This window comes from Mytilus californianus, unplaced genomic scaffold (genome assembly GCF_021869535.1).
Source record: "Mytilus californianus isolate M0D057914Y unplaced genomic scaffold, xbMytCali1.0.p SCAF_4, whole genome shotgun sequence".
Classification (NCBI taxonomy): Eukaryota; Metazoa; Mollusca; class Bivalvia; order Mytilida; family Mytilidae; genus Mytilus; species Mytilus californianus.
In genome coordinates, this window is record NW_026262690.1 from 87,513,531 (window position 1) to 87,539,580 (window position 26,050).

At 32.1% G+C, this 26,050-nt stretch overlaps 1 protein-coding gene across 1 annotated transcript; it reads left to right on the forward strand.

Moving 5' to 3' along the window:
- On the forward strand, positions 1 to 24,181 carry LOC127738842 (leucine-rich repeat-containing protein 74B-like). Its single transcript, XM_052250242.1, has 12 exons — positions 1 to 317; positions 10,083 to 10,560; positions 11,385 to 11,572; positions 13,828 to 13,935; positions 14,437 to 14,530; positions 15,331 to 15,380; positions 17,282 to 17,449; positions 17,880 to 18,074; positions 18,713 to 18,808; positions 19,486 to 19,743; positions 22,970 to 23,049; positions 23,814 to 24,181. Exons 2-12 carry the CDS (start codon positions 10,179 to 10,181, stop codon positions 23,995 to 23,997), a joined length of 1,803 nt encoding a protein of 600 aa, XP_052106202.1. The 5' UTR covers positions 1 to 317; positions 10,083 to 10,178; the 3' UTR covers positions 23,998 to 24,181.
- Positions 24,182 to 26,050: the final 1,869 nt, after the last annotated feature.

Consider the following 26,050-nt stretch of genomic DNA (forward strand, 5'->3'; position numbering starts at 1 on the left):
TATGCAGTCAAACAAAACTTTAAATGTCAGATTATCGACGGACGAACACGTGATTTTAACATCAATACACACAATCCAAATCTGCTTTGTGGATTTAAAAAGAAGTGGATAAAGATTTCAACATAGCTGTTTATTTACCTAACGATGGCTTGATTTGTTATCTAAAGATCCGCTGATGGTCTGGATCAACGAATCATAAGAATTGATATTGCATTTTATTATTTTCTGACGGTATTATTCAAGACAATTGTTTTAACAAATTAATGTTAAATTAACTAGTTTGTGTTATTTGTGCGAAACATATCTGGAAGCAAATGGTAAGTTCATTTTATTTTTAATTTCACTAATTTATATCTAAATTTTGATACATGACTGTATCTGTTAAAGTCTATGCAAAGATCTTTGGTGGATAGTTGTCTCATTGGCAATCATACCTCAGTTCCTTATTTTTATAAAGATAGTTCTCGATAAAAGAAAAGGCTTTCAAAATTACCGTCTTAAAGTCTGAAAAAAATGTCATATCACCAATAGGATATATATATATATATATATTTCATATCCCCATAACCTTTATTAAGACGAAATTTTTTACACCTGTCTGTTATTTACGAAACTCGAACAAATACTTGTGTACTTCGCTTTACATATATTCAATTCATTTTGGGATATAATATAATAAAAAAAGTCATGTTTAATTTAAAATAAAATTGAAATAAAATTGACAGACACAGATTTAGTACATGTATAAAAGGCTTATGACAGAGATTATTATAATCGAAAAAAGAATAATATTTGAAATTCATAAAGAAAACAACAGATTTAAGTATTTTTCTAAATGTTCAAATATTGCCAGATTTACTTTTGGTATTAAAAACTGAGCTGTTTTAGACTTAAAGATTGTGATTGATCAACTGAGCTCTGATCTACATGTACGCTTTGAAAAAGTCATGCTACGTTGTAGCAAAGATTAAATACTGTTGTGATATTTTAACCTTTGGCAACACGTATTATTTCAGCGTTTCAAATTCATAATTATTTAACATTTAATCCATTACAACTGCGATTAATAACCCTATATATTAGCACCATTCTAGATTTATTTAAGAACTTAATACAAGAAATGGGACGAATGTCATTAAGTACCGTGCAACACTAGATAATAAAAATACATATCTATAGATTTCAACCGTGGCGGATTCAACAGGGGGCGTAGAGGGCGTACGCCCCCCCCCCTTTGAATGGAAAATATATCATATTTTAGCATACATTTTTCCAAAAAAATTCTCGGTTCGCATCGCTCGGCAATATATATTAGATTTTCTTCAATAACGCTCCCTTTCACAAATCCTATATCAGCCCTTGTTCACATTTAACTATTGTTTGTCTGTTGGTCTTTTTCTTTTTTAGCCATGGCGTTGTCAGTTTATTTTCGACTTGTGAGTTTGAATGTCCCTCTGGTATCTTTCGCGACTCTTTTGCAACATCGAAATCAAATCTCTTGGAATGAACTGGAGCTTGTCATTAGCCATAACGTATAACACGAGTAAAGCATCGTTTTTGGATAAGGTTCAGATTGCAAAATCGTCAGTAGTTTTTTGTCCAGTGTTATTCATATATATATAGACAGTCACTATTTTTATTTTATCTGTCTCTTTTGACTATGGTGTTGTCTTCTATATGCAGCTTATGGTCAAACATGTGTTTGTTGGTAGGGTTCATATTGCAAAATCGTTAGTAGTTTTGTTTTGTGTATAACGTTATGTAGACTGTCGTTTTTTTTTTGTCATGATTCTTTTGATTATGGCTTTGTCTGTCTAAATTTCGGCTTATGGTATTTGCTTTTTTCTTCTTACTTTTTAACGGATTTGTTACGACATTGATGTCTATCTGTCCTTCTCAGTTGGAAAGCGACTCACAGTTTGATCTCATATAAAGTAGCAACAATGGAGTCTCATATATAACCGCAAATATTCAGTAAAACCATAGATATAATAGACATGGACATGGCTATTATATCTATGGTAAAAGTTACTAAAACTATGGTCGAAAAAAATATAGGCTTCTGTTATAAATGGCCCATCGTCATGATAAAAACTTAATGTTTGAAATAATCTGGAATCTATAAGTTTTTCACTCGTTAAGATTTGCATATCTTATTGTAGCTATTCTTGCTAAATACTGCCGTAAAACTTGAAATTTAGATTAATATTTAGAGACAGATCGGAAAATGTTGCAACCGCGGTATATTTATCGACAGCAATGAATCCTTTTAGTGAAAACAAATTTCGCTTGAAATAACAATGTCCTAGAATGTTATTCTACCTAGGTTTATTGACACATAGATGTATAAACCCATATCTACATCTATGATTGACAGCAGTAAATCCGCTGAAAAATTATTTCGCTCGAATAACACATTGTGATTGTAAAAATATAAAGGAATTAAAAGTTTCAGGAGACGTAGTTAAAACAGACACTCATATGCAATATTTCAGTTAACAAATTACAGTTAACTTACTAATTAATTGGCATTCTTACCCACACACTTTTATAGCCATTGGTTAACTCATTTGATAGCCTGCACAGGTTCAACTATGACGGGATTTTTCTTTGTTGTTTCTAAACTGAGCTCATCAAAATTATTTTTGTACCTGTTGTGTAACAATGATACTATTTTATTATCAATCTTTTGTCTATTTTATGATATCAATGAAGGATTATTCTCATTGTCCCTGCTATCATAAAATTCATTTACACAAAGTAAATATAAGATAAGCTAAGAGGGTAAAAAGGAGTGTTTTATTGTGGAGTTGTATGTGGTAGAATATAAACGGTCCAAACGTATAAAGTTACAGCTGCTCGATAATTAATGGGATAAGTTAATTTGAGCATACTTGGAGACTTTTTATGACTATGAAAGAGTACAGCTTAATTCGATATGATATACAGTTCGGCTTTCTCACCAGACGTGGCTACGTATCTATACATCCCGCACATAAAAATGTATGTCCTCTTCGGCTTTTGTAGTCCCGCAAACGCTTAAAATGCACTAAACCGACCCGTGAAAAATTGTGTTTTCAAATTTTTGTTTTAGAGTAGAAGAATTCTGGACACTTGCCCATACAAACTCATCCCATTGACGACCCCATGTGACTTTCAATAACGTCGTTATTTTCCAGTAAATGTCCTTGAATACATATAAATAGACCCCAAAGGCTTATAAGAACACAAAGTGACCAGTGAAAACTGTTCTCAAAGCTTTCACAATAGAAGAATTTTAAATTCCCACCCGGCCCCTTCGCACTCAACTTAAACTATCTTACGTCGCTCAATGTAACTTTGAAGACCTCCAGCAGCAGCAATAAAAGATATTCCTCCTCTTGTTTTACATGGTTATTTTCAAGTTTATTATGTCTTTGAAGTGTTGCACCCCTGTAAATTCTATCCCCCACCACTTGTTTCAATAGGTAAACTTACCACATGGGGAGATCAGCATTTGAGGTAAGGAGGTACAAAAATGATTTACTTACTTCAAGTACATTAAAATTTGACACTAATTGTACTATTCCAAAACACAATAAAATAGTGAAACCTACAAGATGTCTAACTACAAATCAACTTAAATGTTACAAGATTTCAATCACGTTGATAAATTTAAATGAAAATTGAACTTTTCCGTTATCACTATGTCTTTGTACAATTACGTTTGGATCGATATAAAATTTCAATATAATAATACTCAAACGTTATTGACATTTTAAACTTTAAGGACGAAAATTAAGATTTTAGATAGTGTTGAAAATATGAACTTTCATGTTGAAGTAGGAATTGCTTGATATTTTAGATTTAATTTTGTGTTTGACAATTGATGAACATTACAAGTTGCACTTTCAATACATGTACTCTGACATGTGCATATCATATCAATAACAGAGTCATTGAATAACTGAAAAGAATGTCTTTCAAACGCTTAAAACTTGCATATCTAAAAATACATAAAAGAATAAAAAAAAAATGAATAAAAAAGAAATGATATATTTTTACTGTTGCTCACGTATGAAATGTTTAATGTATTTTAATTTGAATGTAAAACTTCAGCCTTCTCTGTCAAACTTTCCTTTGTGGTTAAAGTTATCAATTTAGTTTGGTTTGTTATAATGTAAATCATTCTCTAGTTTCAAACGTCATTGAAGTCATGTTGAAAGAGTGAAAGAAAATTAAGATCGTTATCTTACCCCTTTGAGTGCAGAAAATGGACACTTTAATCGAATTATACAGGCACCATTTATATACAAAAATATTAATTAAAGAAAACTTAATACTATATTGTTAGTTTGTAACGATCGTTACATAATTCATCAAAATTATTCTGTCATTCACGTTATTTTTTTTTTATCGAAAATTTACCTTTACATTTTTACCGAATGATTTTTACGACAAAGTTAAGTTTTCAATTCATTATATTAATGACGGGAACAAAATATACAATGGATCAAACAAATACTGTAAGTAGGCCGACCGGGATCAAGAACGTCACGATTACTAAGTTTGGACTGCCTACGGAAAAAGATAATTAGATGCAGAAATTTAGCTTTTTAGCATGTTAACGTAACCTGTGGATTTTGGAGTTGCTGCAACGGTTCTCTTAATTTATAGACAATCATGACATACACTCTACTCACATATGGCATCGGATTTATCATCTACTTTCTGACGAACGTGGCTGCGTATCTATATATCCCTCTCACCAAAACGGATATCGCGGGTTCTACTGTCAGAGTTATCATATTTCTAAATAATTGTCACTATATGCGTGCATTTTAACAAGAATTATACATTTTTACATTTTTAATTTGTAATTAATTGAAGGACTAAAATGATTTCAATGGCACCAGTTTAAAATTATTATAATTCTATTGATATAGATAGATAGTATTATGAATATCTTTGACAGATATTAATAGGCTATAAATCATTATATGTACAAGAATCAAACTCCGCCATTCTAAGTTAACCCTTGACGGTTCTGGATATACCTTGTAATTGATATTCCAATTATTTGTTGTGTCATTTACTAAACGTATTCTCTCTTGTGATCAATTTCACAAACGTTTTCTCTCTATTAACCAATTTCACAAACGTTTTCTCTGTATTAACCAATTTCACAGACGTATTCTCCATATTAACCAATTTCACAAACGAAATCTCTCTTGTAACCGGGTTTACAATGGTACTCTCTCTTATAAAAGGGAGGCGGATGATACCAAAGTGATATTCAGACTTATGAGTCGACGGCAAACTGACAACGCCATTACAAATTAAGAATAACGACCAAAGTCAAACAACATTATACAAAACACAACAGAGATTCCACAATAGTTTTCTCTCTTGTACCCAATTTCACAATCGTTTTTTCTTTTGTTACAAAAAAGTGCCACAACCCTTTTTTCTTATATATTATAACCATTTTTCAACCAAAATATTTACATTCTCTCAAATTGTCGAAGTCACTTTTTAGCATATTGTGTCAGGGTGATGCATGTAAAAAATTTGATTATTTCGAATCTGAGTTATGACTTTGTGAGTTCTTTGAAGAAAACTCAGAGTTCTCATAGTGAAGCTGTTGCAGATTTTCCCGATTAGCATCTCTAAAAGATAGGCAAAAGATATAAAAGTGACATCTAAACTTAAGTCACTAAAGTCAAAAACAAACTGACAATGCCATGGAAAAAACGAAAATCGACGAAAAGACAAACAACAGTACACAAAACACAACATAGAAAACTAAAGACTGAGCAACAAGAACCTCACCAAAAGCCGAGGGTGATCACAGGTACTCCGGAAGGGTAAGCAGATCCTGCTCCACTAAGGTTCCAGTGATGTCGTTCTCATTTCAGTATGAGTATGAAGTCAGAGGGTGACATTTACGTGATTTATGCATAATTTGGACATTTGGTTTGAATTTTAATAATATCAATTAGTATAGAACTAGTCATTTTCCATGTGCTTGTATATCAACTAAAGTATATATTAACGGCCTCCTTGGTAGCTGTGTATTCACTTTGTGACGTCCATTTTCGCTGGACTAGTACAAATTTTTGTCTAGGGGCCAGCTAAAGCCCGCCTCCGGGTGTGGGATTTTATCGCTGTGTTGAAGACCCATTGGTGGCTCTGGGCTGATTTCTGCTCTTTGATCGGGTTGTTGTCTCTTTGGCACATTCCCCGTTTCCATTTTCAATGTTACTTGCTGTTTCAAATTTTTATAATCAAGATTATGGTTCCCAAAAATAGGAATAATATCTTAAAGAATGCATCTTAAAGAATGCATCGTCCCCAAGGGTGACTGGGGAATAGAAATATGGTCACTACAGGTCTTCTTCCGACCGGAAGTAAAATCCTTGCAAAAGTGGGGCGTCCGTTTGGCTGTGCGGGATGTATCAAGTACGCAGCCACGTCCGGTCAGAATGAGGACGTAAAATCCGATGCCTTGTGTAAAGAGTTCAACGTCAACGCTCTTTGCACGTTAAGAACCCTTCTAGAAACTCTTTGAGGGGTCCGTAGGTGGCCTGTTGCAAGGCTACCCTCATTTTCCCGTGGGAGTCAAAATTTCCCCGACCTTCATCTCGGACGGCCTATATTACAGGACCTACCTATTGTATGTATTGTTAATTTGTTCTCGTCCTGAATATGCATGAAATATTTGCAACTGGACGTTAAGTAAACCACTAATCAATTAATCATTAAAGAATGCATCAACACTATTGTAGACCATTAAATTTGTAAATAAACATGTCGTCTCAAGAATTCATTGAACATCAAGAACTACAGTCTAATATAGACCTTGAAGAAAAATTTGCTGTCTCATTGAAATTTACACTTAGGAGACGTATTATTTATTTCGGTTAAAAGATTCATTAATTTATCAAAGTTTTATCCACTAATTTTTTTTATAAGTCTATCTTTTCTTCACTACTCATCTGACGTCAATTACATTTTATGGATCTCACCATTGTTCATTAAAATTCATTAATGACGGTGACACCGTTCGTGGAATACAAATTATTCCATTGACTGTAGTCCGTTATTTATATATTTCTAAATACTGAAAGATTTTTAAATAATAATATATTCTTTACTAAAAAATCGTGAAAGGCAATCATTGAGTTCAATATTTTTTATTTTTTGTATTATAAATATAAAATTAAAGGGAGTTTCGATTTAATTTTTGAAGTAGCAGCTTGTACGAGCTGAACTAATTTAAAGCACACGTGGCTTGAAACGTTATGTTTCACACCTTTGTCCTTTGGTTTTTTGTGGATAGTTTTCTCACTGGCAATCATACATTTAAAACATTTCATTATATTTACAGTGGAGCGGCATAATGATATATTTAGCGATAGTTTCAGAAGATCCAAGAAAAAGACATTCTTACATAATTAATTCGATTTAAAACTAAACGAAAGTTTGGGGCACAACTTTATTGTTAAACACTAAAACAATAATGAAAATAAGATTTTGAGTCCATTTAGGATACCGTGCCACGTTCACACTAATTTCTAAGTTCATTGAACTAAAAATCTTGGTCAAACCTTAATTATTATGAATATGTTTATAAATTGTCAAGTTAATGCAACCACAACTTAATGGTAAACTACCGTATACCAAAACGGTGCAGACGACCGCCATTGGTCTGCAGACGACCGCCATTGGTCGTCTGCTCCGTTTTGCAATGACCCGAGAACATAATGCCCCATACTACAGTAACTGGGTATAACGATCATGTATGATACTTGCGCTTTTGTTAATTACCACTGGTTTACCAATTCATTCTTTAAGATTATTTGTCGCTACTATGTCATCAACTTAGTTGTCAGCGATTCGGCACAGGAGTTTGCACATTTACACACTAAACTGTTGTAGGACTAATTCCAAAAACAAATGATATTTAGTGTGTGTCTTTTTTTAAAAGAAATAAGGCAGCATTTCCATGATTAATGTCTTTACAGAAGCTGTTTTAATAAAATAGTAATCTACGATCTGAACACAAAAAATAGGGTAGGGAGAAAAATATGTTTCCTATATTCCATTATTATGTTCACTAATTAGGCACATATCATGTATGTTTGAACCTGTAAATACTAGATAATTGCACAGTCATGTTTCGACTGGTGAAAATTAATGAAATGAAATGTGATCATGTTAAAGTCAAGAAGTCTTTCTGCGTTAACAACTACCCTTATAGAAACCAAAATGGTCGCTAGGTTGTTGAAACAGCATCATCAATAAACGTGGATCTAACGTAATTACAACCAATTTTGCTGGTTAGATTCAAAAGGAGAATCATCTCGACACACTAAGGGTATAAGTATAACATCGAAATAAAAGAAATCTTTGAACCACTACAAAAGTCATGAAGGGTGTTTTAACGCTGATGTTCCCAGGGTCTTTGCTCTTTGTGACTACCAATTATTGGACAGCCGCCATCTTCCTAAAGATATTACCTATGCATGAATGTTGCTACATCTATTCTTGTCGACCTGGTAGTGTATTGGCGAATATTTAATGATCTTGTCAATTTTGTTACATCAATGTGTATATACAAATTCTTTTGTGTAAATACAACATGGTACAATCGACAAGTGGTTTTAAGTTAAAACAATTAGTCCATGTTTAATTAGTAAACAACATTAAATTGAATAGTTGAATAGATAATTGGTAACTATTGTGTCCATTTAAGAGTATAACAAATAATAATTAAAATTATTTTTATCTGTTGATAAACAATTTAGATAGTGCAGTTTCATCATTGGATTCCAGGTCGATGTTATAGAAACCGAACTTTTTTTAAAACATATTTTAACATTATCACTGGTTAGCATTTTTTTCAAACCTTCCATATGTAATAAAAAAAACTTACGAATATCAAAGAAAATACCACAGGATGTACTTTTCTTTAAGGAATGACTGTAATATTTTTTTCTTTCTATGGAGAAATAACATAAAAAATGTGGTACACACGGAATAACCAGCGTAGCGGGTTATTTAAAAGTGTTCACCACATTTTTTGGGTTATTTCGAATAGACAAAAAAATAATACAGTCATTCCATATAATTTAATTCTAAATTCCATTTTTAAGGAGTAAATTTTGAAAAAAAAAACGTTGGTGACGTCACGGTCCCATGACAAAATTACGTCTATGGGCTGATAGACAAAACACTTTCAGCCAATCAGAAGACGTGTTACATCCAAAATTAAATTATTATGAATTAATAGCATTGTGTAGTACTTAATAAACCATACCAAATCACAACGACACAATAAACCAAAAGAAATCACGAGAGACTTGTGCAGGATGATTGTGTCTTGTCCTTTAATACATGTTACCCTTCCAGAGCACCTAAGATCACCGAAGTTGTTGGTGGGGTTCGTGTTGCTCAGTCTTTAGTTTTCTATGTTGTGTTTTGGTGTACTGTTGTTTGTCTGTTTGTCTGTTTGTCATTTTCTTTTTTTTTTGGCCAAGGCGTTGTCAGTTTGTTTTCGACTTAAGAGCTGTGACTATAATTATACTAGTATAATAGTCCCAGTTAAGAGTTTGAATGTCCCTTTTGTATTTTTCGCCTCTCTTTTAATAGATCCATGTGTTCATTTTCAAATCTTGACTTCTTCCTATGGTGCGTCCTGTAAACAACAGACAATAGTAAAAATATTATTAAATATACCCGAAAAGTAAACTTCATTATTTGAAAGGTGGTTTATTTAGTTCAAAATGTAGTCAAGTATTAATAAACACATGGCGATTATATGGTTTTTAAATAACATGCAAACTCAAAGGTGTACAGTTACAATGTAGGACTAATTCTATATTTCTACAGGGATTAACGAATTATAACATACAAGACTGTTAATATAAACTAACGGAATCATGTTTACACTTCACATGACACAAAATTGATTCTTATATAAACTTCTTTCCTTAAACTTGATACTTGTTGTTAAATCCTCATTTGTATCAATTATTCATACATATAGACGTTTTAATGGAATATATTTAAACTGTTTTATTTTCGTCTTGATTTTTCAGATTTAGACATATTTTCAAAGACATCGATATTAGAATTTGGATACATATTATCATTTTTGTTTAAAAAATGTAAAGTCGTAAAATGATTAAATAAGAATGACATCTTTTGTACAAGTGACATCTTCCGCGCCTAGTAATAATAATAATAACAAGATAAAGACAAGACAGAAGCGATCGTCAATATTGTCTCCTCTGCCTGAAGACAGCGATGAAGAAGAGCCAAAAGCACCAAAACCTCCAACGTTAGACGATTTCATTCCTACAGGGCAGAGGATATTTCTCACGGAGGAACATGATAGTTTTGGAGACGATAACGGCAACGGTCCAGAAGTGTGTTCCGACGAAATTACTCTTAATGGACTTAATGGTGATTGTTTTATTGAAGATGAATTTTTAGAAGGAGAATTTGTTTCGGATGATAGTTCTGTGCAATCTACTGATGATGATTATGATACAGATTTAGAGGTCAACGAAGAAGGTAGGTTAAACAGGGCAGGTAACCCTGTTTCAGAGTTTTTTTTAGGAAAAAACTTAACAATAGTACAGGCACTAAAAACTTATTACAGATTCCTGGCTTATAATTTATCTTTTTGGTACGCCAGACGCGCGTTTCGTCTACACAAGATTCATCATTGACGCTCGAATCAAAACAGTTGAAAGGCCAAATCAAGTACGAAATTGAAGAGCAATAAAAACCAAAAATTCCGAACGGATGTGCCAAAGAAGGATAAGGCAATCTACGTTATAATTATCAAGATATTAAGAGTTTAGAACTGTTAGCTAAAAGTATCATCTTTTCTACCTTTTGGAATACAATTACACATTTAGCTTGTGTTAACAAAATACGAAGAACGTTTGATAGAAGTGAATTCTGATACGAATTGATTGTAAGTCGTCTGTAATTTTCAATGTCAGAAACATTATTATCAACATACAGTATAGTATAAATATAAAAATAAGAACATGTGGTATGATTGCCAATGAGACAACTCTCCACCGGAGACCAAATGACAGACATAGAAGTTTACAACTATTGGTCACCGTACGGCCTTCAACAATGAGCAAAACCAATACCGCATAGCCAGTTACAAAGTTCACCTTTATAATCTGTGTTAAGGTTTTGGCAAAGTTTTATAGCCAAGAGGGTTGTGATGGTCTTTCTCGTCATGCCTTTAAACTCTCTCTTCGTTCTCAATGGTATGCACAATAAACGTCACATGAGTTTATATTTTCATTGTCATTCTTTTACTCGTATTTCAAGAAAAAAACTTCACTTTTTACTGTGACACTTTTATGTTACAGAATGGTTACATCCTTCCAAGAACGACTATCATGACACAACGGGGAAGAAAAAATACATGAAAGTGTGTAGTGACATGGGGATACATCCTGTGTCATATATTGTGAATAACTTAGAACAGAAAGAACTCAAGCTCCGATTTCACGGTCTTGATCAACTTAGTATAAAAGCAATATCTATACCTCTAGAGGTAAATATTTTTTGTGTGATAGTAAGTAAAGTTTTACCATGGAAACAGTAAAAAATGAAATAGAAATATTACATTAAGCCGTCCTAGAACATAAAGAACTCAAGCTTCGATTTCACGGTCTTGACTTAGTATACAAAAGCAATTTCAATACCACTGGAGGTAAATACTTCATATGTTCTGTTGAGGAAAGTTTAATCATGAAAACTGTAAAAATTAAAAAGCAAATTTACATTAAACCATGACAGTTATCATGCTTATTTTAGACAAAGAGGTAGTTTTGTAACAAATTACTGATACACGAGGGTCTGAATGAGGGGTCCTTAATTTCTGTGTTCTTTAAATTTTTAGGGCAGTAATCTTTATCTTTAAATTTAACGCTCATTCTATAAAATTCTCATGAAAATGACTGCAAAATTAAATTTTCATGTAATTTGGTGATTTCTATATTCTGTACATCGTTCATTTTTGTAATCAGTATTGTATTACCTAATTCTTTTATTTCCACAATTATAACACTTTTGCACTCCATTATACTCCATTCTTAACATATTTTGATCATTTTTCTCTATTCAATATTTTTTTACCGTTAATATATATTCAGTTAACCGCATCCAGACCCTCGTACACCAAATATCAGGAAACGTATATAATACTGAATCGAGAACACGTTTTCTTTCTTTACGCCGGTAAGATTACTGCTGTCTTTCCTCTAGTTTTTTCGAATATTGATATTAATGAAACACTGTCTTCATAACTAACAAAATTTGAAATAAAAACATCGATCGATATTGGTAGTTTTTATTATTCCGCTAAAGCACAGGAATCTTTGACGTTTCTTCTGTTTGAAAGTTTGTTTTATCAAATGCCTAACAAATAGCTCTACATGTAATTGTTTTTTTTCATCAGACGCTTTACCGTATCACATTAATATCGAGGATCTTTGACTTTTACAAAGCTAACATCCGGATGTCAGTCACATTTGACAACACGCCAGGCTTGTAAAGAGGTATGACTTCCGGCAAAGCAGAATTTCAGACATCTTTAATTTCTATGAAGCTCATGTCTAAAGTCAATTAGGCTGGTTCTACTCCTGTCATCTGGGTAACTTTCTTATTCAGATCTAGATGTCAAACATCTGTAGCAAGAATAGTTGTTTGTGAGCAGAATGATGTATAAGAGAGTATAATAAACGCGAGGTTAATAGGTTTCGTTCTCTCAGTATATTTTATGATATATTTGACAAATTATTGCTAGACGTGGTCATAACACCAACAGTTGACTTGCATATAGAAATATAATTCCGGCAGTAAAACCTTTTAAACAACGAAGTGCCCGTCTGGCTATGCGAGATGCATAAATTTGTAGCCACGTTCGAACTAAAACGGCATGCTTTAAAACCATCGAAACAACTCTCTTAGAGGTCTGTATGTGACCTGTTGCAAAAAAAGTCATTACTTTCGATGTGTCTCGGCGACAGCCTCTTTGACTTGCAGCCCCCTCCACCGACATATTGATCTCAATCAAAGCAATAGCAAATGCATATTGGTGCAAATAAAACATTTAAAAAAAATGACTGATCATTACGATATCATTTTACAGACAACTTAACATAGATAAAAGTCAACAAATTGAAATAAAACCAGTATCAAAGAAAGCTTGCATGATGGGAGGTCTATGATTTCTTTGATTCTGGTTAATTTATTCACAGCTTATATACATCGGACTGGTTTAAAGCTTGACATATATGTGATATAGACACTTTTTCATCGCTTAAGACTGAGTAATTTATCAAGTGTTTCCGGTGATTTGCTGTCTCTGTGACATATACACGAAATCTCTGTATTAGAAGTTACTGCATACTGTATGTGCCTGTCCCAAGTCAGTTAGTGTCGTCGGTGGCTGTATGCCGTACTTGTTTTTAGTTTTTTTTTCTTTAGCTTAAATACCGTCGACTTTTCCCTTTCGAATTGTTCAACATTTTGTCATTCTGGTGCCTTTTATTTCTTACCTGACATGGTTTTGCTCATTGTTGAAAGCTATACGGTGACTTACACATTTTTGCTTGCATCATTGTCTTCGATCCCTAGTGGATAGTTGTCTCATTGGAAACCATACCACATGGTCTGAATTTTATATTAGCAGTTGTATGTTGTCCTGAATAGACATACAGTATTTGACAGTGTTGCTTGTCAACAGAATGATGTAAATATAATTTATTTCAATATCTCTATCCTACTCTTCAATCTTTTTTCCAGACAAATACAAATGTAGAAATATTAAACTTACAAGGAAATGGAATAGATCCTCTTGGAGCTAGATGTTTATGTAGGGTTCTCCGAGAGAATCTCTTTTTGACAGAAGTGGTAAGATTTTTTAGCATAAGCATTCTTGATAACCAATTCAATAAAAAGAAAAAAAAAACATTTTATTTCAAGGTTGATCAAATACACCACAAGATATATCGAAATAGCATTTGGTTTGTCATTTGTTATTTTTTATTATCATATTTGGCCCAGTACATATTCTATAAAAGTCATTTCTGGAATAATTAGAGTATGTCGAAAATAACATGTGCTTTGACATTTTTGACGATTTATTTTGGAATAGTTCACACCTAATGAAGGTTATATTTCAGAAATGTAGGTCGAACAAACTGCAAGAGTATCAAACAAACAATATTATAATAATTATACAAATATAGTTTTCAAAACATAGTTTTTCTTGGAAAAGTCTTCAGCACAGTAAGCGTCTAATTCTTTCACAATATTCATTACTTTTTGAGTTGTGAATTTAGATTGTAAAGCTAATCAGAAACAAACGGAACGAAACTAAAGAATGATTGATGTAAACATTGTATGTTACAGGTGCTATCTGAAAACAAGATTGGAACGGAAGGTGCTGTGGCATTATGTCAATTTCTTAAAGGAAATCGCAACTTGATTAAAGTTGACCTTACAGGTGAGGCCATGCAGAGGAGTACCGGATAACCATTTAAATAGGATTAATCTGTTATGATTAAATATACTTAACACGAGTTTAAGTTTGTTTAAAGGATAAAAAATCTATAATGAAATAAAATAAGAATAAAGAAAATATCAAGCATCAGATAGTCATTATTTTTTTGTGTACTTTATACAATTTTCAAACCCCATATCCATCATTAAAGTTCAATATTTGATTAAAAATTTCAAACTAGATATTTGATTTACTGTTATTTCAAAGAAATGTAAGGTATACAAGTAGAAAACAACTAAAAACAACAGGTCTGCGTGTACTGTTATACGGCGTATCCTTTTTTGCAAAAGCTTGGAAATTTTCTTTTCAAGAGAGGTGGTCGATACGAAAGAGATATCCAACACTTTTTACGAAGACAAATCAACAATGCCATGTCAAACGCCATGCACAATCAGATTATACACATTTGAAAAAAAATCATATATGCAAATTTTATTTTAATTTTTACGAAGAATTTCAATAGTCAAGAGTAAATTAATACAAAGCAACTGCGTTATCAGGATTATAAATCATTATGACATTTATAGCATATAACAAGACCGAGGCATTCTTAGAACAGCACCAAAAGAAAAGTACCTACATGTCAAAGCTAAATATAGTGCATTGTAAAATAAAAACCGATAAAGACATCAAGTCCTCCCTTAGTATAATTATCCTATCCTTACAAAAAGTTAAAAAAATGAAATGAATGAGTAACCTTCTACAATGTATTTATCATATTATAACTTTTTTTTTTTTTACAGATAACGAAATTGGAGATTCTGCTGGACAGAGCTTCTACGAAGTGTTGAAGGTATGACAATAGTATATTCTTATAGGTTTTTTTTTCTTATTCTATTGAAAAAAATTAGGTCTAAGTCTCAAATGGCCAGATTGCAATATTTGTGACTAAATTTTGCTGAAAAATGAATAAGTTCCAAAGTCTGGATGAATAAGAAAACAATCCTCAAACAACTCCATAACAGCAGATGCACAACTTCAACATATGTGCAATCTTTCTGAAGTTTCAGGCATCTGGGTTGAAAACTGTAGGAGGAGTTGATTACACAAAATAAGTATCTACTTTTACCCTCCCGACATCCACCCAAATCCGCCCACCCATCCACCCGCCCGCCCGACACACTATAAGCCAGTTTTGTACTTCGTTCAAGCCGACCAACAAATAAACTGTTTTTATAATCAATTTTCAATATTGATATCAAATTCTGGACAGACATTGTCTCAAAAGTTTCTGAAAATATTGACTATAAGTTCCTTTTTCATTAGTATTGTCAGGATATACATGCAAACACGTCGCCTACTTGACCTGAACACATATTTGCCATTTTGTTTTGTAAATTTATCTGTTGACAATTTTGTCATCATATGACCAAGGGTTAACCAATAAAACAACGGCATCGATAATACTCGGTTACTCACATATGTGACTTCGTATCTCCATACTCGTTTTCGTGTTTTTTTTTTTTTAAATAACGACATTATTTGTTAGACAATATATTTGTTTTAAATGCAACATATAATCGTCAGTTCATCAATGGTATTTTTAATCTGAACCAGTTAACAATAACTCTGTGATTAGTAACGTAATAAAAATACACGGCTACTTATTTCAATGGAAAGGGCTAACTAACTACCCGTCATGAAACTGAATCAAAAGACAAATTATTGTGATAAATATTGCGAATAGGAAGCTGTGTATTGGAAAACTATTTACAAGGAACATAGGAAGCTGTGTATTGGAAAACTATTTACAAGAAACATAGCAAACAATTGCCGTAATTAAAACATCAATCTTAAATATAGGGAGCAATTTTAGAAATTGATTATGATTTGTTAATAACTATTATCTTTGATTACTATTACTACTGAAACAGTTCGTTAATTCATGGTGAGTGTTCAGCGGTAGGATTTGAGAAATACGAATTAGTTTCCAGTAATTACAAGTACTCTTAGATCGGTACATTGTGTCTTTTTGTCATTTTGTTAGATTTTGTGCGTGATTATAATCAGATTATACTTAGTCTAACACTGTATAGTTACACCACTACGTTGGGCTAGAGGGAGAGGTGAGCGCTTACAGTAAATTTAAAGCAACAATTCTTTGTGTGCCTGTCTCAATCATTTGAGCCTCACGTACACAAGTGGTTGTAGTTTTCTGTCCGTCATAGTTGTTTTTCGTTAATTGTTATTGGCTTCAATCAGGCCATTTTTTTTCTCTTTTGCATTATGACATAGTGTATTGCTGGTTCTTTTAACGCGAACTATACAGTATGAGTTTTGTTTAACTTTTGAATGACATACGACGACCTGTAGTTCTTTGGTGGATAGTTCTTCTCATTTGACAATCATATCACATCTCCTTATTTTGATGTTAATGAAGTTTTTTTTAATATTTTCTAAACTTATAGGCTTTTCTCTAGATTAACAAGAAACTATTTCTATCCACTGTTTCATTACAAAACTAAAACTGAAATATTGTTTGTCAGACTGGTGTCAAAGTGGCTTTGCTTTTTAACAGACGATTTCCGTTATAGGGAACGACCATTTGACTTTGAGGGGAAAAGATAGTGGGTTGTGTTTTTTTTTAATCCTAAAATTGTTTGTACCATGCAAGCATCAATTTATTAATTTTTCAAAATTTAATGGCATGACAAGCACTCACAATGTATGTATATATATTACTTGTAATTTCAGGGTAACAAGTCATTGAAAGAATTATTACTTTGTAATAATCACTTTGAAGAAAATGCCGCTACATGGTTCAGAGATGGTTTGTCAGAAAATGACACGTTAGAAGTTATTGATTTAGGCTGGAATCCGTGGAAAACGAGAGGAGCAGTATGTCTGGCCGAAGGGTTGGCGGTATGAATTCATTAAAACTTTTCGTCACTATTCATAGAAGTAAAGAAAGAAGTATTTCATGATTTTAAGATATTAATGAAATCTCTTTATTCCATAAGGAAATTTCATTCATTTTTCAAAACGTATGATATTTCCATCACAAAATGTATAAAGAAAGACAACTAAGATATCGAGATATCAAACATTATCTGTAAAAATCACGTGAAAATATTTTGACCAATAAATATAAATATGAATGTTTCAAAGATCCAGCAATTTAAATGTAAAAGAAGCGTTTCACTTATTACCAGTACATGACAGTAGTCTGGATAAATATGGCGCTTACAGTCATGCACAAAGTTGGAAAACCAAATACAAACATATTATTAATAGACTAGTATGATTAAGTTCATCTTAAAATATGAAAATTTGATATTTTTTAAATTTGTAGGAAAATGTTGGACTACGGCGTGTTCGGTTTGTAATGGCAGGTTTAGGAAAGTTGGGTGCGCAGGCATTAATGGATGCCCTACTACATAACAGGACTCTACAAGAGCTGGATATCAGCTATAATAGGATACCAGTAGAAGGGGCAAACTGTATAGCTTCCGGTCTGAAGAAAAATGATACTCTTAAAATATTAAAAGTATGTGTCTTTAAGGTTAAAGGAGTCCTAACGACTGGTTTTACACATTAGCTAAAATAATTTGAAACAGCAAAAATATGACAAACTACAAATAATCAGATTTTGAATAGCAATAGTCATTTTGATTGAAATCAACCTTTCAAAACTACAAATAATCAATGCTTCTTGAAAAATAACACTTTATAAATTCGATGTGTTTGAAAAATAGAGGCGAAATATACCGAAAAGATATCAAAACTGGAAAACAAACTGACAATTCCATCGCAAAAACAAACCGACAATTCCATCGCAAAAACAAACTGACAATTCCATGGCAAAAACAAACTGACAATTCCATGGCAAAAACAAAAACAACGAAAAGACAAACAGTGAAAACAAAACACAACAAAGAAAACTAAAGACTAAACAGCACGAAGCTCTTTTCTGGAGTATCCTTTATTAGGAACACTCAACCCCCCCCCCCCCCCCCCCCAAAAAAAAAATGAAATCGAAGTATGTACTGGTATAACTACTTAAATATATGAGGAGCTATATGGATATTTAAAGCTATCAGAACTATAAAAACGATTGGAGGACCATCATTTCAAATTGATTTTTCATTGTTTGAAGGAATGTTGAATATCTGTTTTACATTATAGATAGGAAATAATCCATTTGATGCAGACGGTGCCATGGTAATACTGGAAGCCGTCGAAAGTAATGAAACATGTGCAATAAATCTTCTAGACTTTAGTGTAAGTATTTAACCAGCATTAACAGTTATGTATTGAACAAGCATTTAACAGTATTAACAGTATTGAATCAGTATTCATCCAGCATTAGCAATATTGAACTTGCATTAACAGAAGAATTCGTGTAGATTTAATTTCATTTAATGGGCATATCTTGTTTAACTTTCATCATGGATGCTCGGCACTAAAATTTTGAAAGTCAAATATGTATGATTATAAGCAGAATTATAAAGAGTGTTATTGTATTGCCAAAATAATACAACTATCAAAGAGCAATTTTACCTAAATTTAAATGTAGTTGCGTCTTATATTTCATGAAAATGACATCTGAGAACTTACATAGATTTTTGTAATAGCTAAAGACTGCAGCGAAATTGACAACTGAGCGATGTAATAAAAAGCTGCGCGCAAACGTAATGATTTTTACGCGCAAATTTAAAGCTAATGCGCGCAAATGTAATGCATCGAAATTATGGTTATGCGAAAAATTCAAGGCATCTTATTATAATATTTGTCAGTATGTATTGATACATAGGAAGTCAGAAGTATATTATTTCATAAATGTAGGAAATCTAAAATACCGATCCATAGGCAGCCTATTTTGAACAAGCAAAAGCCTCTTTCGGATATGTAAATATATTATTGATATATATCACAATTTCTTTCAATTATCTTTTCAGAATATCATGGTTAAAATAGAATTTAAAAAAATACAGGATAGACTCATGACTGAGCGAAATATGAAAATTACAAACGAAGGCGTTCTTCCCGACACACAAACGGATCCAGAAACATTTGCAAAATTGACTGCTTTCCGTAAAGACCCAATTGAAGCTTTCAAACGTCATGTTTATAATTGTGGCGTCAATCTGTGTGATGTGTTTAATGTGGATAATGATCTGAAACTCTCCGTCGTAGATTTTAAAGATTTAATAAAGGTAAGATATTATAATAGGAGGGTCTTAGGGAGGGATATGTTTAATAAAATAATATAAAATAAGACGTTAATAAGTTACGATTTTTATATATATAATATATAAAGAAATGGCATTTCTATCAGTTTGAAGACACGTTAATAAAAATTGAGAGCGAAGTAGTTTCTAACATAGGTTTTGCCATTGGTAACTACCTTTTAGAAAACTAATGAAAACATACATTGTTAAAAAAAAAGACCTAGTACAAAGTACATAACAACAGATCTAGGGAAAAATAGTGGTTTACTTTATAAAGTTTATTTTTAAAGATAATTATTTCAATCAACACGACAAAGTTGCAGGTATGTCGTTAAAATGAACCATGTCAACTTTTACTTATTTTTTTTCCATGAAACTCCTTTTACCTAATTTTAACTTAGAAAAAAGTATAATATTCTAAGCTAAAACAATGTTCGAATACAAAAAGAAACATATATATTTAAGTTTGAATAAAAGGAGATATGGGTAAATGTTATGAGACAGGAACCTGTCGATACAATAACAAAAAAATCAAACAAACAAAACACATCCGGAGGACATCGTGCGGTTTTCAAAAATTGACAAACTTATTCACGAAATGCTAAGTTCTAAATCGTCAAGAGTCAAGAGAAGCTCCGAAGAGATTTGTTTTATTTCGAAATAGGTATCAAAGCTTCATTTCAAGCATAATAACAACAACGTTGACCATAATGATATAATGTGGTCACCTTGTAAGAATAAATCGGCAAAACAATTTTAATCAACACTTATTTTCAAATTGCAATTAATCTTGAAGCCCTGAAGGCTGTACATTAATGTGTTGAAACCAATTATATTTGTTAAAGTCGTAAATTATGAGCTTAATTACTTCATTCTAAAAGCAATTGCTACAATACCTTATCAATAGGGATAATTGAGGTGATAATTACTTAACCAGGATAAACAAAGCAGTTAAGTCATTATTGGATAATTGGTACCTGCAAAAATTTCAATTAAAAATGAATTAACATAATTATCGGGTAGAGATCAAGGAGGTATAACTACAAAATCGATACTGTCTTAGCTGAATAGTAGATTAAATAGAAGGGTTTTAGTCCGCGGTTTTGTTGTAAGGTATTTAAGACTTTAAAAGTACTGATCAATTTAAAAATACAACTTCAGACAGAATAAGAAGCTTAAGGAAATGTAGAACATTTGATAATTCGGTTATACGTGCATCTTCTATGCCAAAAAAAACTTCCACTTCTTAACCTAAGCATGCACATGGTTTTTGTTTTTGAAGTCTTAATTGTTCAGGTCTCCCGTTGCCAACATACATAACACGTAATGCTAACACCCCTCCCCCCCCCCCCCCCCCGCCAAAAAAAACCCAACCAAATACAGAAACGCCATACTAATAAAAAATTCCTACAATTATAACAGTATCTACTTTTTGATATTTTGAACCCACTATTATGAGCATACTACCGGTATGAAACTACGGATTTTGTGTTATTAAAATTTGCTGTCACAAAATTTTGGAAATTATTTGAAATTAAGGAATGTATCTCCCTCATGAAAAGCTCTGATTTCTTGCCCGGCTTTGGCTATACTTTTGTGTCCTTTTAGGTTTATAGCTCTTCATCTTTTTAATAAGCTTTGGATTTTCAAATATTTTGGCCAAGAGCATCACTGAAGAGACATTGATTGTCGAAATGCGCATCTGGTGCAGAAAAATTGGTACCGTTTATGTTATTAAGCACAGATAATCAGAGGACTTACTTCTAAACTTTTATAATTGATATTAAATTCTTTCTATAAAATTAAAAATTATTATTTGGCCTGTTTTTAACCATAGCGTGGCAACCACTGGGTCGATGCCGTTGCTGGTACCTGAAAACATCATCAGACGAATATTAGTCAACCATCGTGTGATTACATGAAATATCAATGATACGGTCATTTTCTGTCAATTTATCTTTCATAAACTTTCAAATCGTTCGAAGCAGTAAGGTTTTTCTACCTCAATGCATATATGGCCTTAGCCAGATTTAGCAGCATAACTTTTTAAAATATGTGACTTCTTAAAACTTCGTTGATTATGTTGCCTTCCCACTGTTTTGTTTCGAGCACCACTAACCAGTCTTGTGTATACCAAAACCGCGTCTGGCGTTCTAAATGATAATCATGGTATCTTAGATAAGTTTCTACATTCAGTTATTTTTCTTAATAATGAATCAATAGTATCATTCTGATATGAAGTGGTGTATTTACACATAACATAAAATATCACATTGGACTGAATTTTTGTATTAAAATATAGAGTTTTTTAATTGTATGTTATTAGTTGCTTTTTATATTTCTTTTGCATTCCTTAAACAACTTTTTTTTTATTACCATGAACGTAGTTATTTCAAACTTTATTACTGGAATCTTTCGATACATCTTCACACAAAGACAATGGAATAAATCAATTTCTTTCTTACACGAAATTTCAACCATGTGAAAATACGGACAACAGTTTTTTCATCTTAGGCATCATAACTGATCATTTTAAAAACAGAAAAAAATATCAAAAACCAATGTAAAAGACTAAATAATGCTTATTTCTTTACTTGATAACTTGTTTGGAGGTGTTTGTGATCAATTAACTGGATAAACAATAATATATAAACAAGAGCCAAATGCAGCTAAGGGCATTAACAAAGTTTATCATTACTTATTTTAAACTAAACAAACGAACGAACAAGTTAATTTAGGCAACAGTAGTCTACCGATGTTCAAATCTACAAAACTATGAAGAACATACAAATCAAGGTGACACACAAACTGAGAGAATTGCATGAACTCCAAAGGGAGCAAAACCTTGTTCGTCAACAACATAAGGGTCTCCTGTTATGCATGCATCACCCGTCATGCGAATCAACACTCAGTAAAATGAGGAATAGGACACAACTTGTAAAATAATAGATCAGACAACTTTTCTGGTATCTTAAGATCTAATACCGTTAAACATGTTGCAAGTTAGTTAATACATAGCCACATATCGGTTAACCAATTCGTGTCAATTTCAGTCGTTCTCACACATAAATCTGTTGGAGCAGTTTTTGTGTAAGAAGAACATCCATGTTAATTAATTCCTTATAGTGTGAACATGCACGAGCATAACATACAAAACGTAAAAGACAGCTGTTCCTTACCAATGTTAATTGTTTGGTTTCAATTTAAACAGGGTGCTGGTATTGATATTCAAGGACCGTATTTCTCTTTTCTGATGAAAGTTTTAGAAGAAAATGGAAATGTTAATTACTGGTAAGAATTTAAGTTTTAATAACGTCCATCTCCAAACGAAATAGATACTGTTTGACAAATCGTAATCACTTTTTTTTATTCTTAATTCTATGACAAAATGTGGGCAAAAATGTTCAAGGGTTTTTAGTTTTTGTGGTAAGAATCTGTTAATTATCAGACAGTAATTGGTGGTTTATCAAATTCATTTGTTAGTGGGGTTCATGTAATATTTTAGGACTGTTGTTCGTCTTTTTCCTTTTTTGAAATGTGTCTTTCCTTTTCGATCGATGATATCGATTGCTCTTTGATAATAATAAAGAATTCTCAAATGCAAATAATACTTAAGGATGTACTTAGGTCAGGTTTAGGATTTTTTGTCAGATGTTCGGACTCCTTGGTTTTTTTCCTACGATACTGGGTAAAATATTTTGCCGCATAACACCCACTTTTTTTTTCATATAAGACTTCAATAGCTCATAAAAGGTCATTTACTAAAGTTTAAGCAGATTATAGATTTCTTTTCTTTTGATTTGAGACCCAAATAACGCCAATGCAAATATAAGGTAAAAGTCCGAGTCAGCTTTTCCCGCCAGTTTTTAAAAATTAAATATCTCGAAAAGAAGCTCCATAACCTATCAATATTTTTAGCTTATATTTTCCCTTAACTAATGCTCTTCTGACTTATAGTATCAATTTTAAATTCTAGATTTTTTTAATTTCACCTAAGTACATCCTTAAATTTCAATTTTCATGTACAACTAAATCTTAAAATATTTTTGTTTTAGGCGTTTATTTGATAAAAATGCCAACGACGAAGTTATGGAAACTGGGAAACCAGGAAAACCAAGTGTTACTATAAAAATCGTCGAAGAACCGCGACCAAAGGGAAAGAAATCGGCAAAAGACAGAAGTGATTCAGCTAAATCAACCAAAAAGAAAAAGAGTAAAGATAAAGCAAAGAAAAAATGATAGTTTGTGTCAAAAATTCATTCCCCTAATCATTTTACTCATTTGTGCCATACAAATTCATCAGTTCATTTCATATGTAATTACATTATCTGCATTTATTACAAGGTTATGGCTTCTTACAATGCTATGTGATTATATTATGATAGTTGTTGATATAGTATTAATTAAACCAAAATGAAACACACATATCTTCATTTATTACTTCAAAGCACGTCTTTTTGCTTATGCTTAACCTTCCACTGTGAAGATCGCATAATTGGAAGTTTGGTGACTGTATTGATCTATTAAATAAATGCAATTAAGTCTGATTCATATTTTACGTCAGATATTGGTATTTGTTTTTAAGACAGACAGCTAGATACCATAAGCATACTATGTATACACAGGCCAGTCTGAGCTTGATTTGCTACATGATATAAAAACTAAACTGACGAAAAAAGGTCATTTATTCAAAATCATAAAATGCAAAAAAATCATTTTGCAAATAAAACATTTGACATAAAAGTTCATATTTAATATGAAATAATAATACATAATTAATACGAAATTACATCAACTAATATCATATCAATTGAATAAATGACAAAGAATAGCAAAGGTGGGGAGAAAAATCTGCCCCACAAATAAACATATATACATATCTACTTCAAAAGATAACATTGAGGGAGGTATGTGGGTGGGAATTTTTAACAAATTGTTTGATAAGAATCACAAGTTAACACATCAAATGCTGATGATAAAAGGAAGTGACCACAACGCACTTACACGTGAACTCGTGCTGACCCCGCAAGATCATTGACCAATAAGAAAGATGTACTAGTAAATCAATCATGCACTGGTCATAAGTGAAATTTCTATGCAGTGAAAACATGTTATCTAATTTCAACAATTTATCGTTTGATTAAGTAGGACACTCTGACCCTTTGACCAGACTAGAGACATCATAAATTTACAGTATAAATAGCTCACTCTTTATTTAAGTCTTAGTAATAAACAATTAAAACAGAATTATCTTCTCTGCTGTCTTAAATTATTTTATTTAGCTTAATTTTCAATTAGCCAATAAAATTGGTTTTAAGACAGACAGCTAGATACCATAAGCATACTATGTATACACAGGCCATAGTATGAGCTTGATTTGCTATATGATATAAAAACTAAACTGACGAAAAAAGGTCATTATGATATTCATAATCATAAAATGCAAAAAATTCATTTTGCAAATAAAACATTTGACATAAAAGTTCATATTTAATATGAAATAATTATACATAATTAATACGAAATTACATCAACTAATATCATATCAATTGAATAAATGACAAAGAATAGCAAAGGTGGGGAGAAAAATCTGCCACAAATCCGCTCTTAAGCTGAAAGAGTGGATCCCAAATCCACTCTTAGGCTGAAAGAGTGGATCCCCATAGACCAAGCTACTACGACCTCTGCAAAAAAAAGTAACATGAGTTTCATGACGAAGCATAAAACAATACCCACTACATACTAACATATTTACAAAAGCAAATACACAGAGGTCATAGACCAAGCTACTACGACCTCTGCAAAAGTAGCATGAGTTTCATGACGAAGCATAAAACAATACCTGCTACATAATAACATATTTGCAAAAGTAAATACAAAGAGGTCATAGACCAAGCTACTAGACCTCTGCAAAAACAATACACAGAGGGCATAAGTACAAGCAACCTCGCCCTCTGCAAAAATTAAAATATCGTCCACATTACCCAAACAGGCAAAGACAGGTAAATTGGTTCGTAATAAATAAGCATTGGGTTGCGATATAGGTAAGATACATATCCTTTTTATACCGTTAACATTAAGCAAACAAGGTACACCTGCATAAATTAAAATACTAACAATTATAGCGATTAGGCTAACTTGCAAAATTATAAGCTCCAAACAAACCACCGTGACGAGATTTACGAAAGTAGCATGAGTTTTGTGACATAGCATAAAACAATGAACACTAAATAAAACATAATTGCAAAAGGAAATACACAGAGGTCATAAGTACAAGCAACCAAGCTCTCTG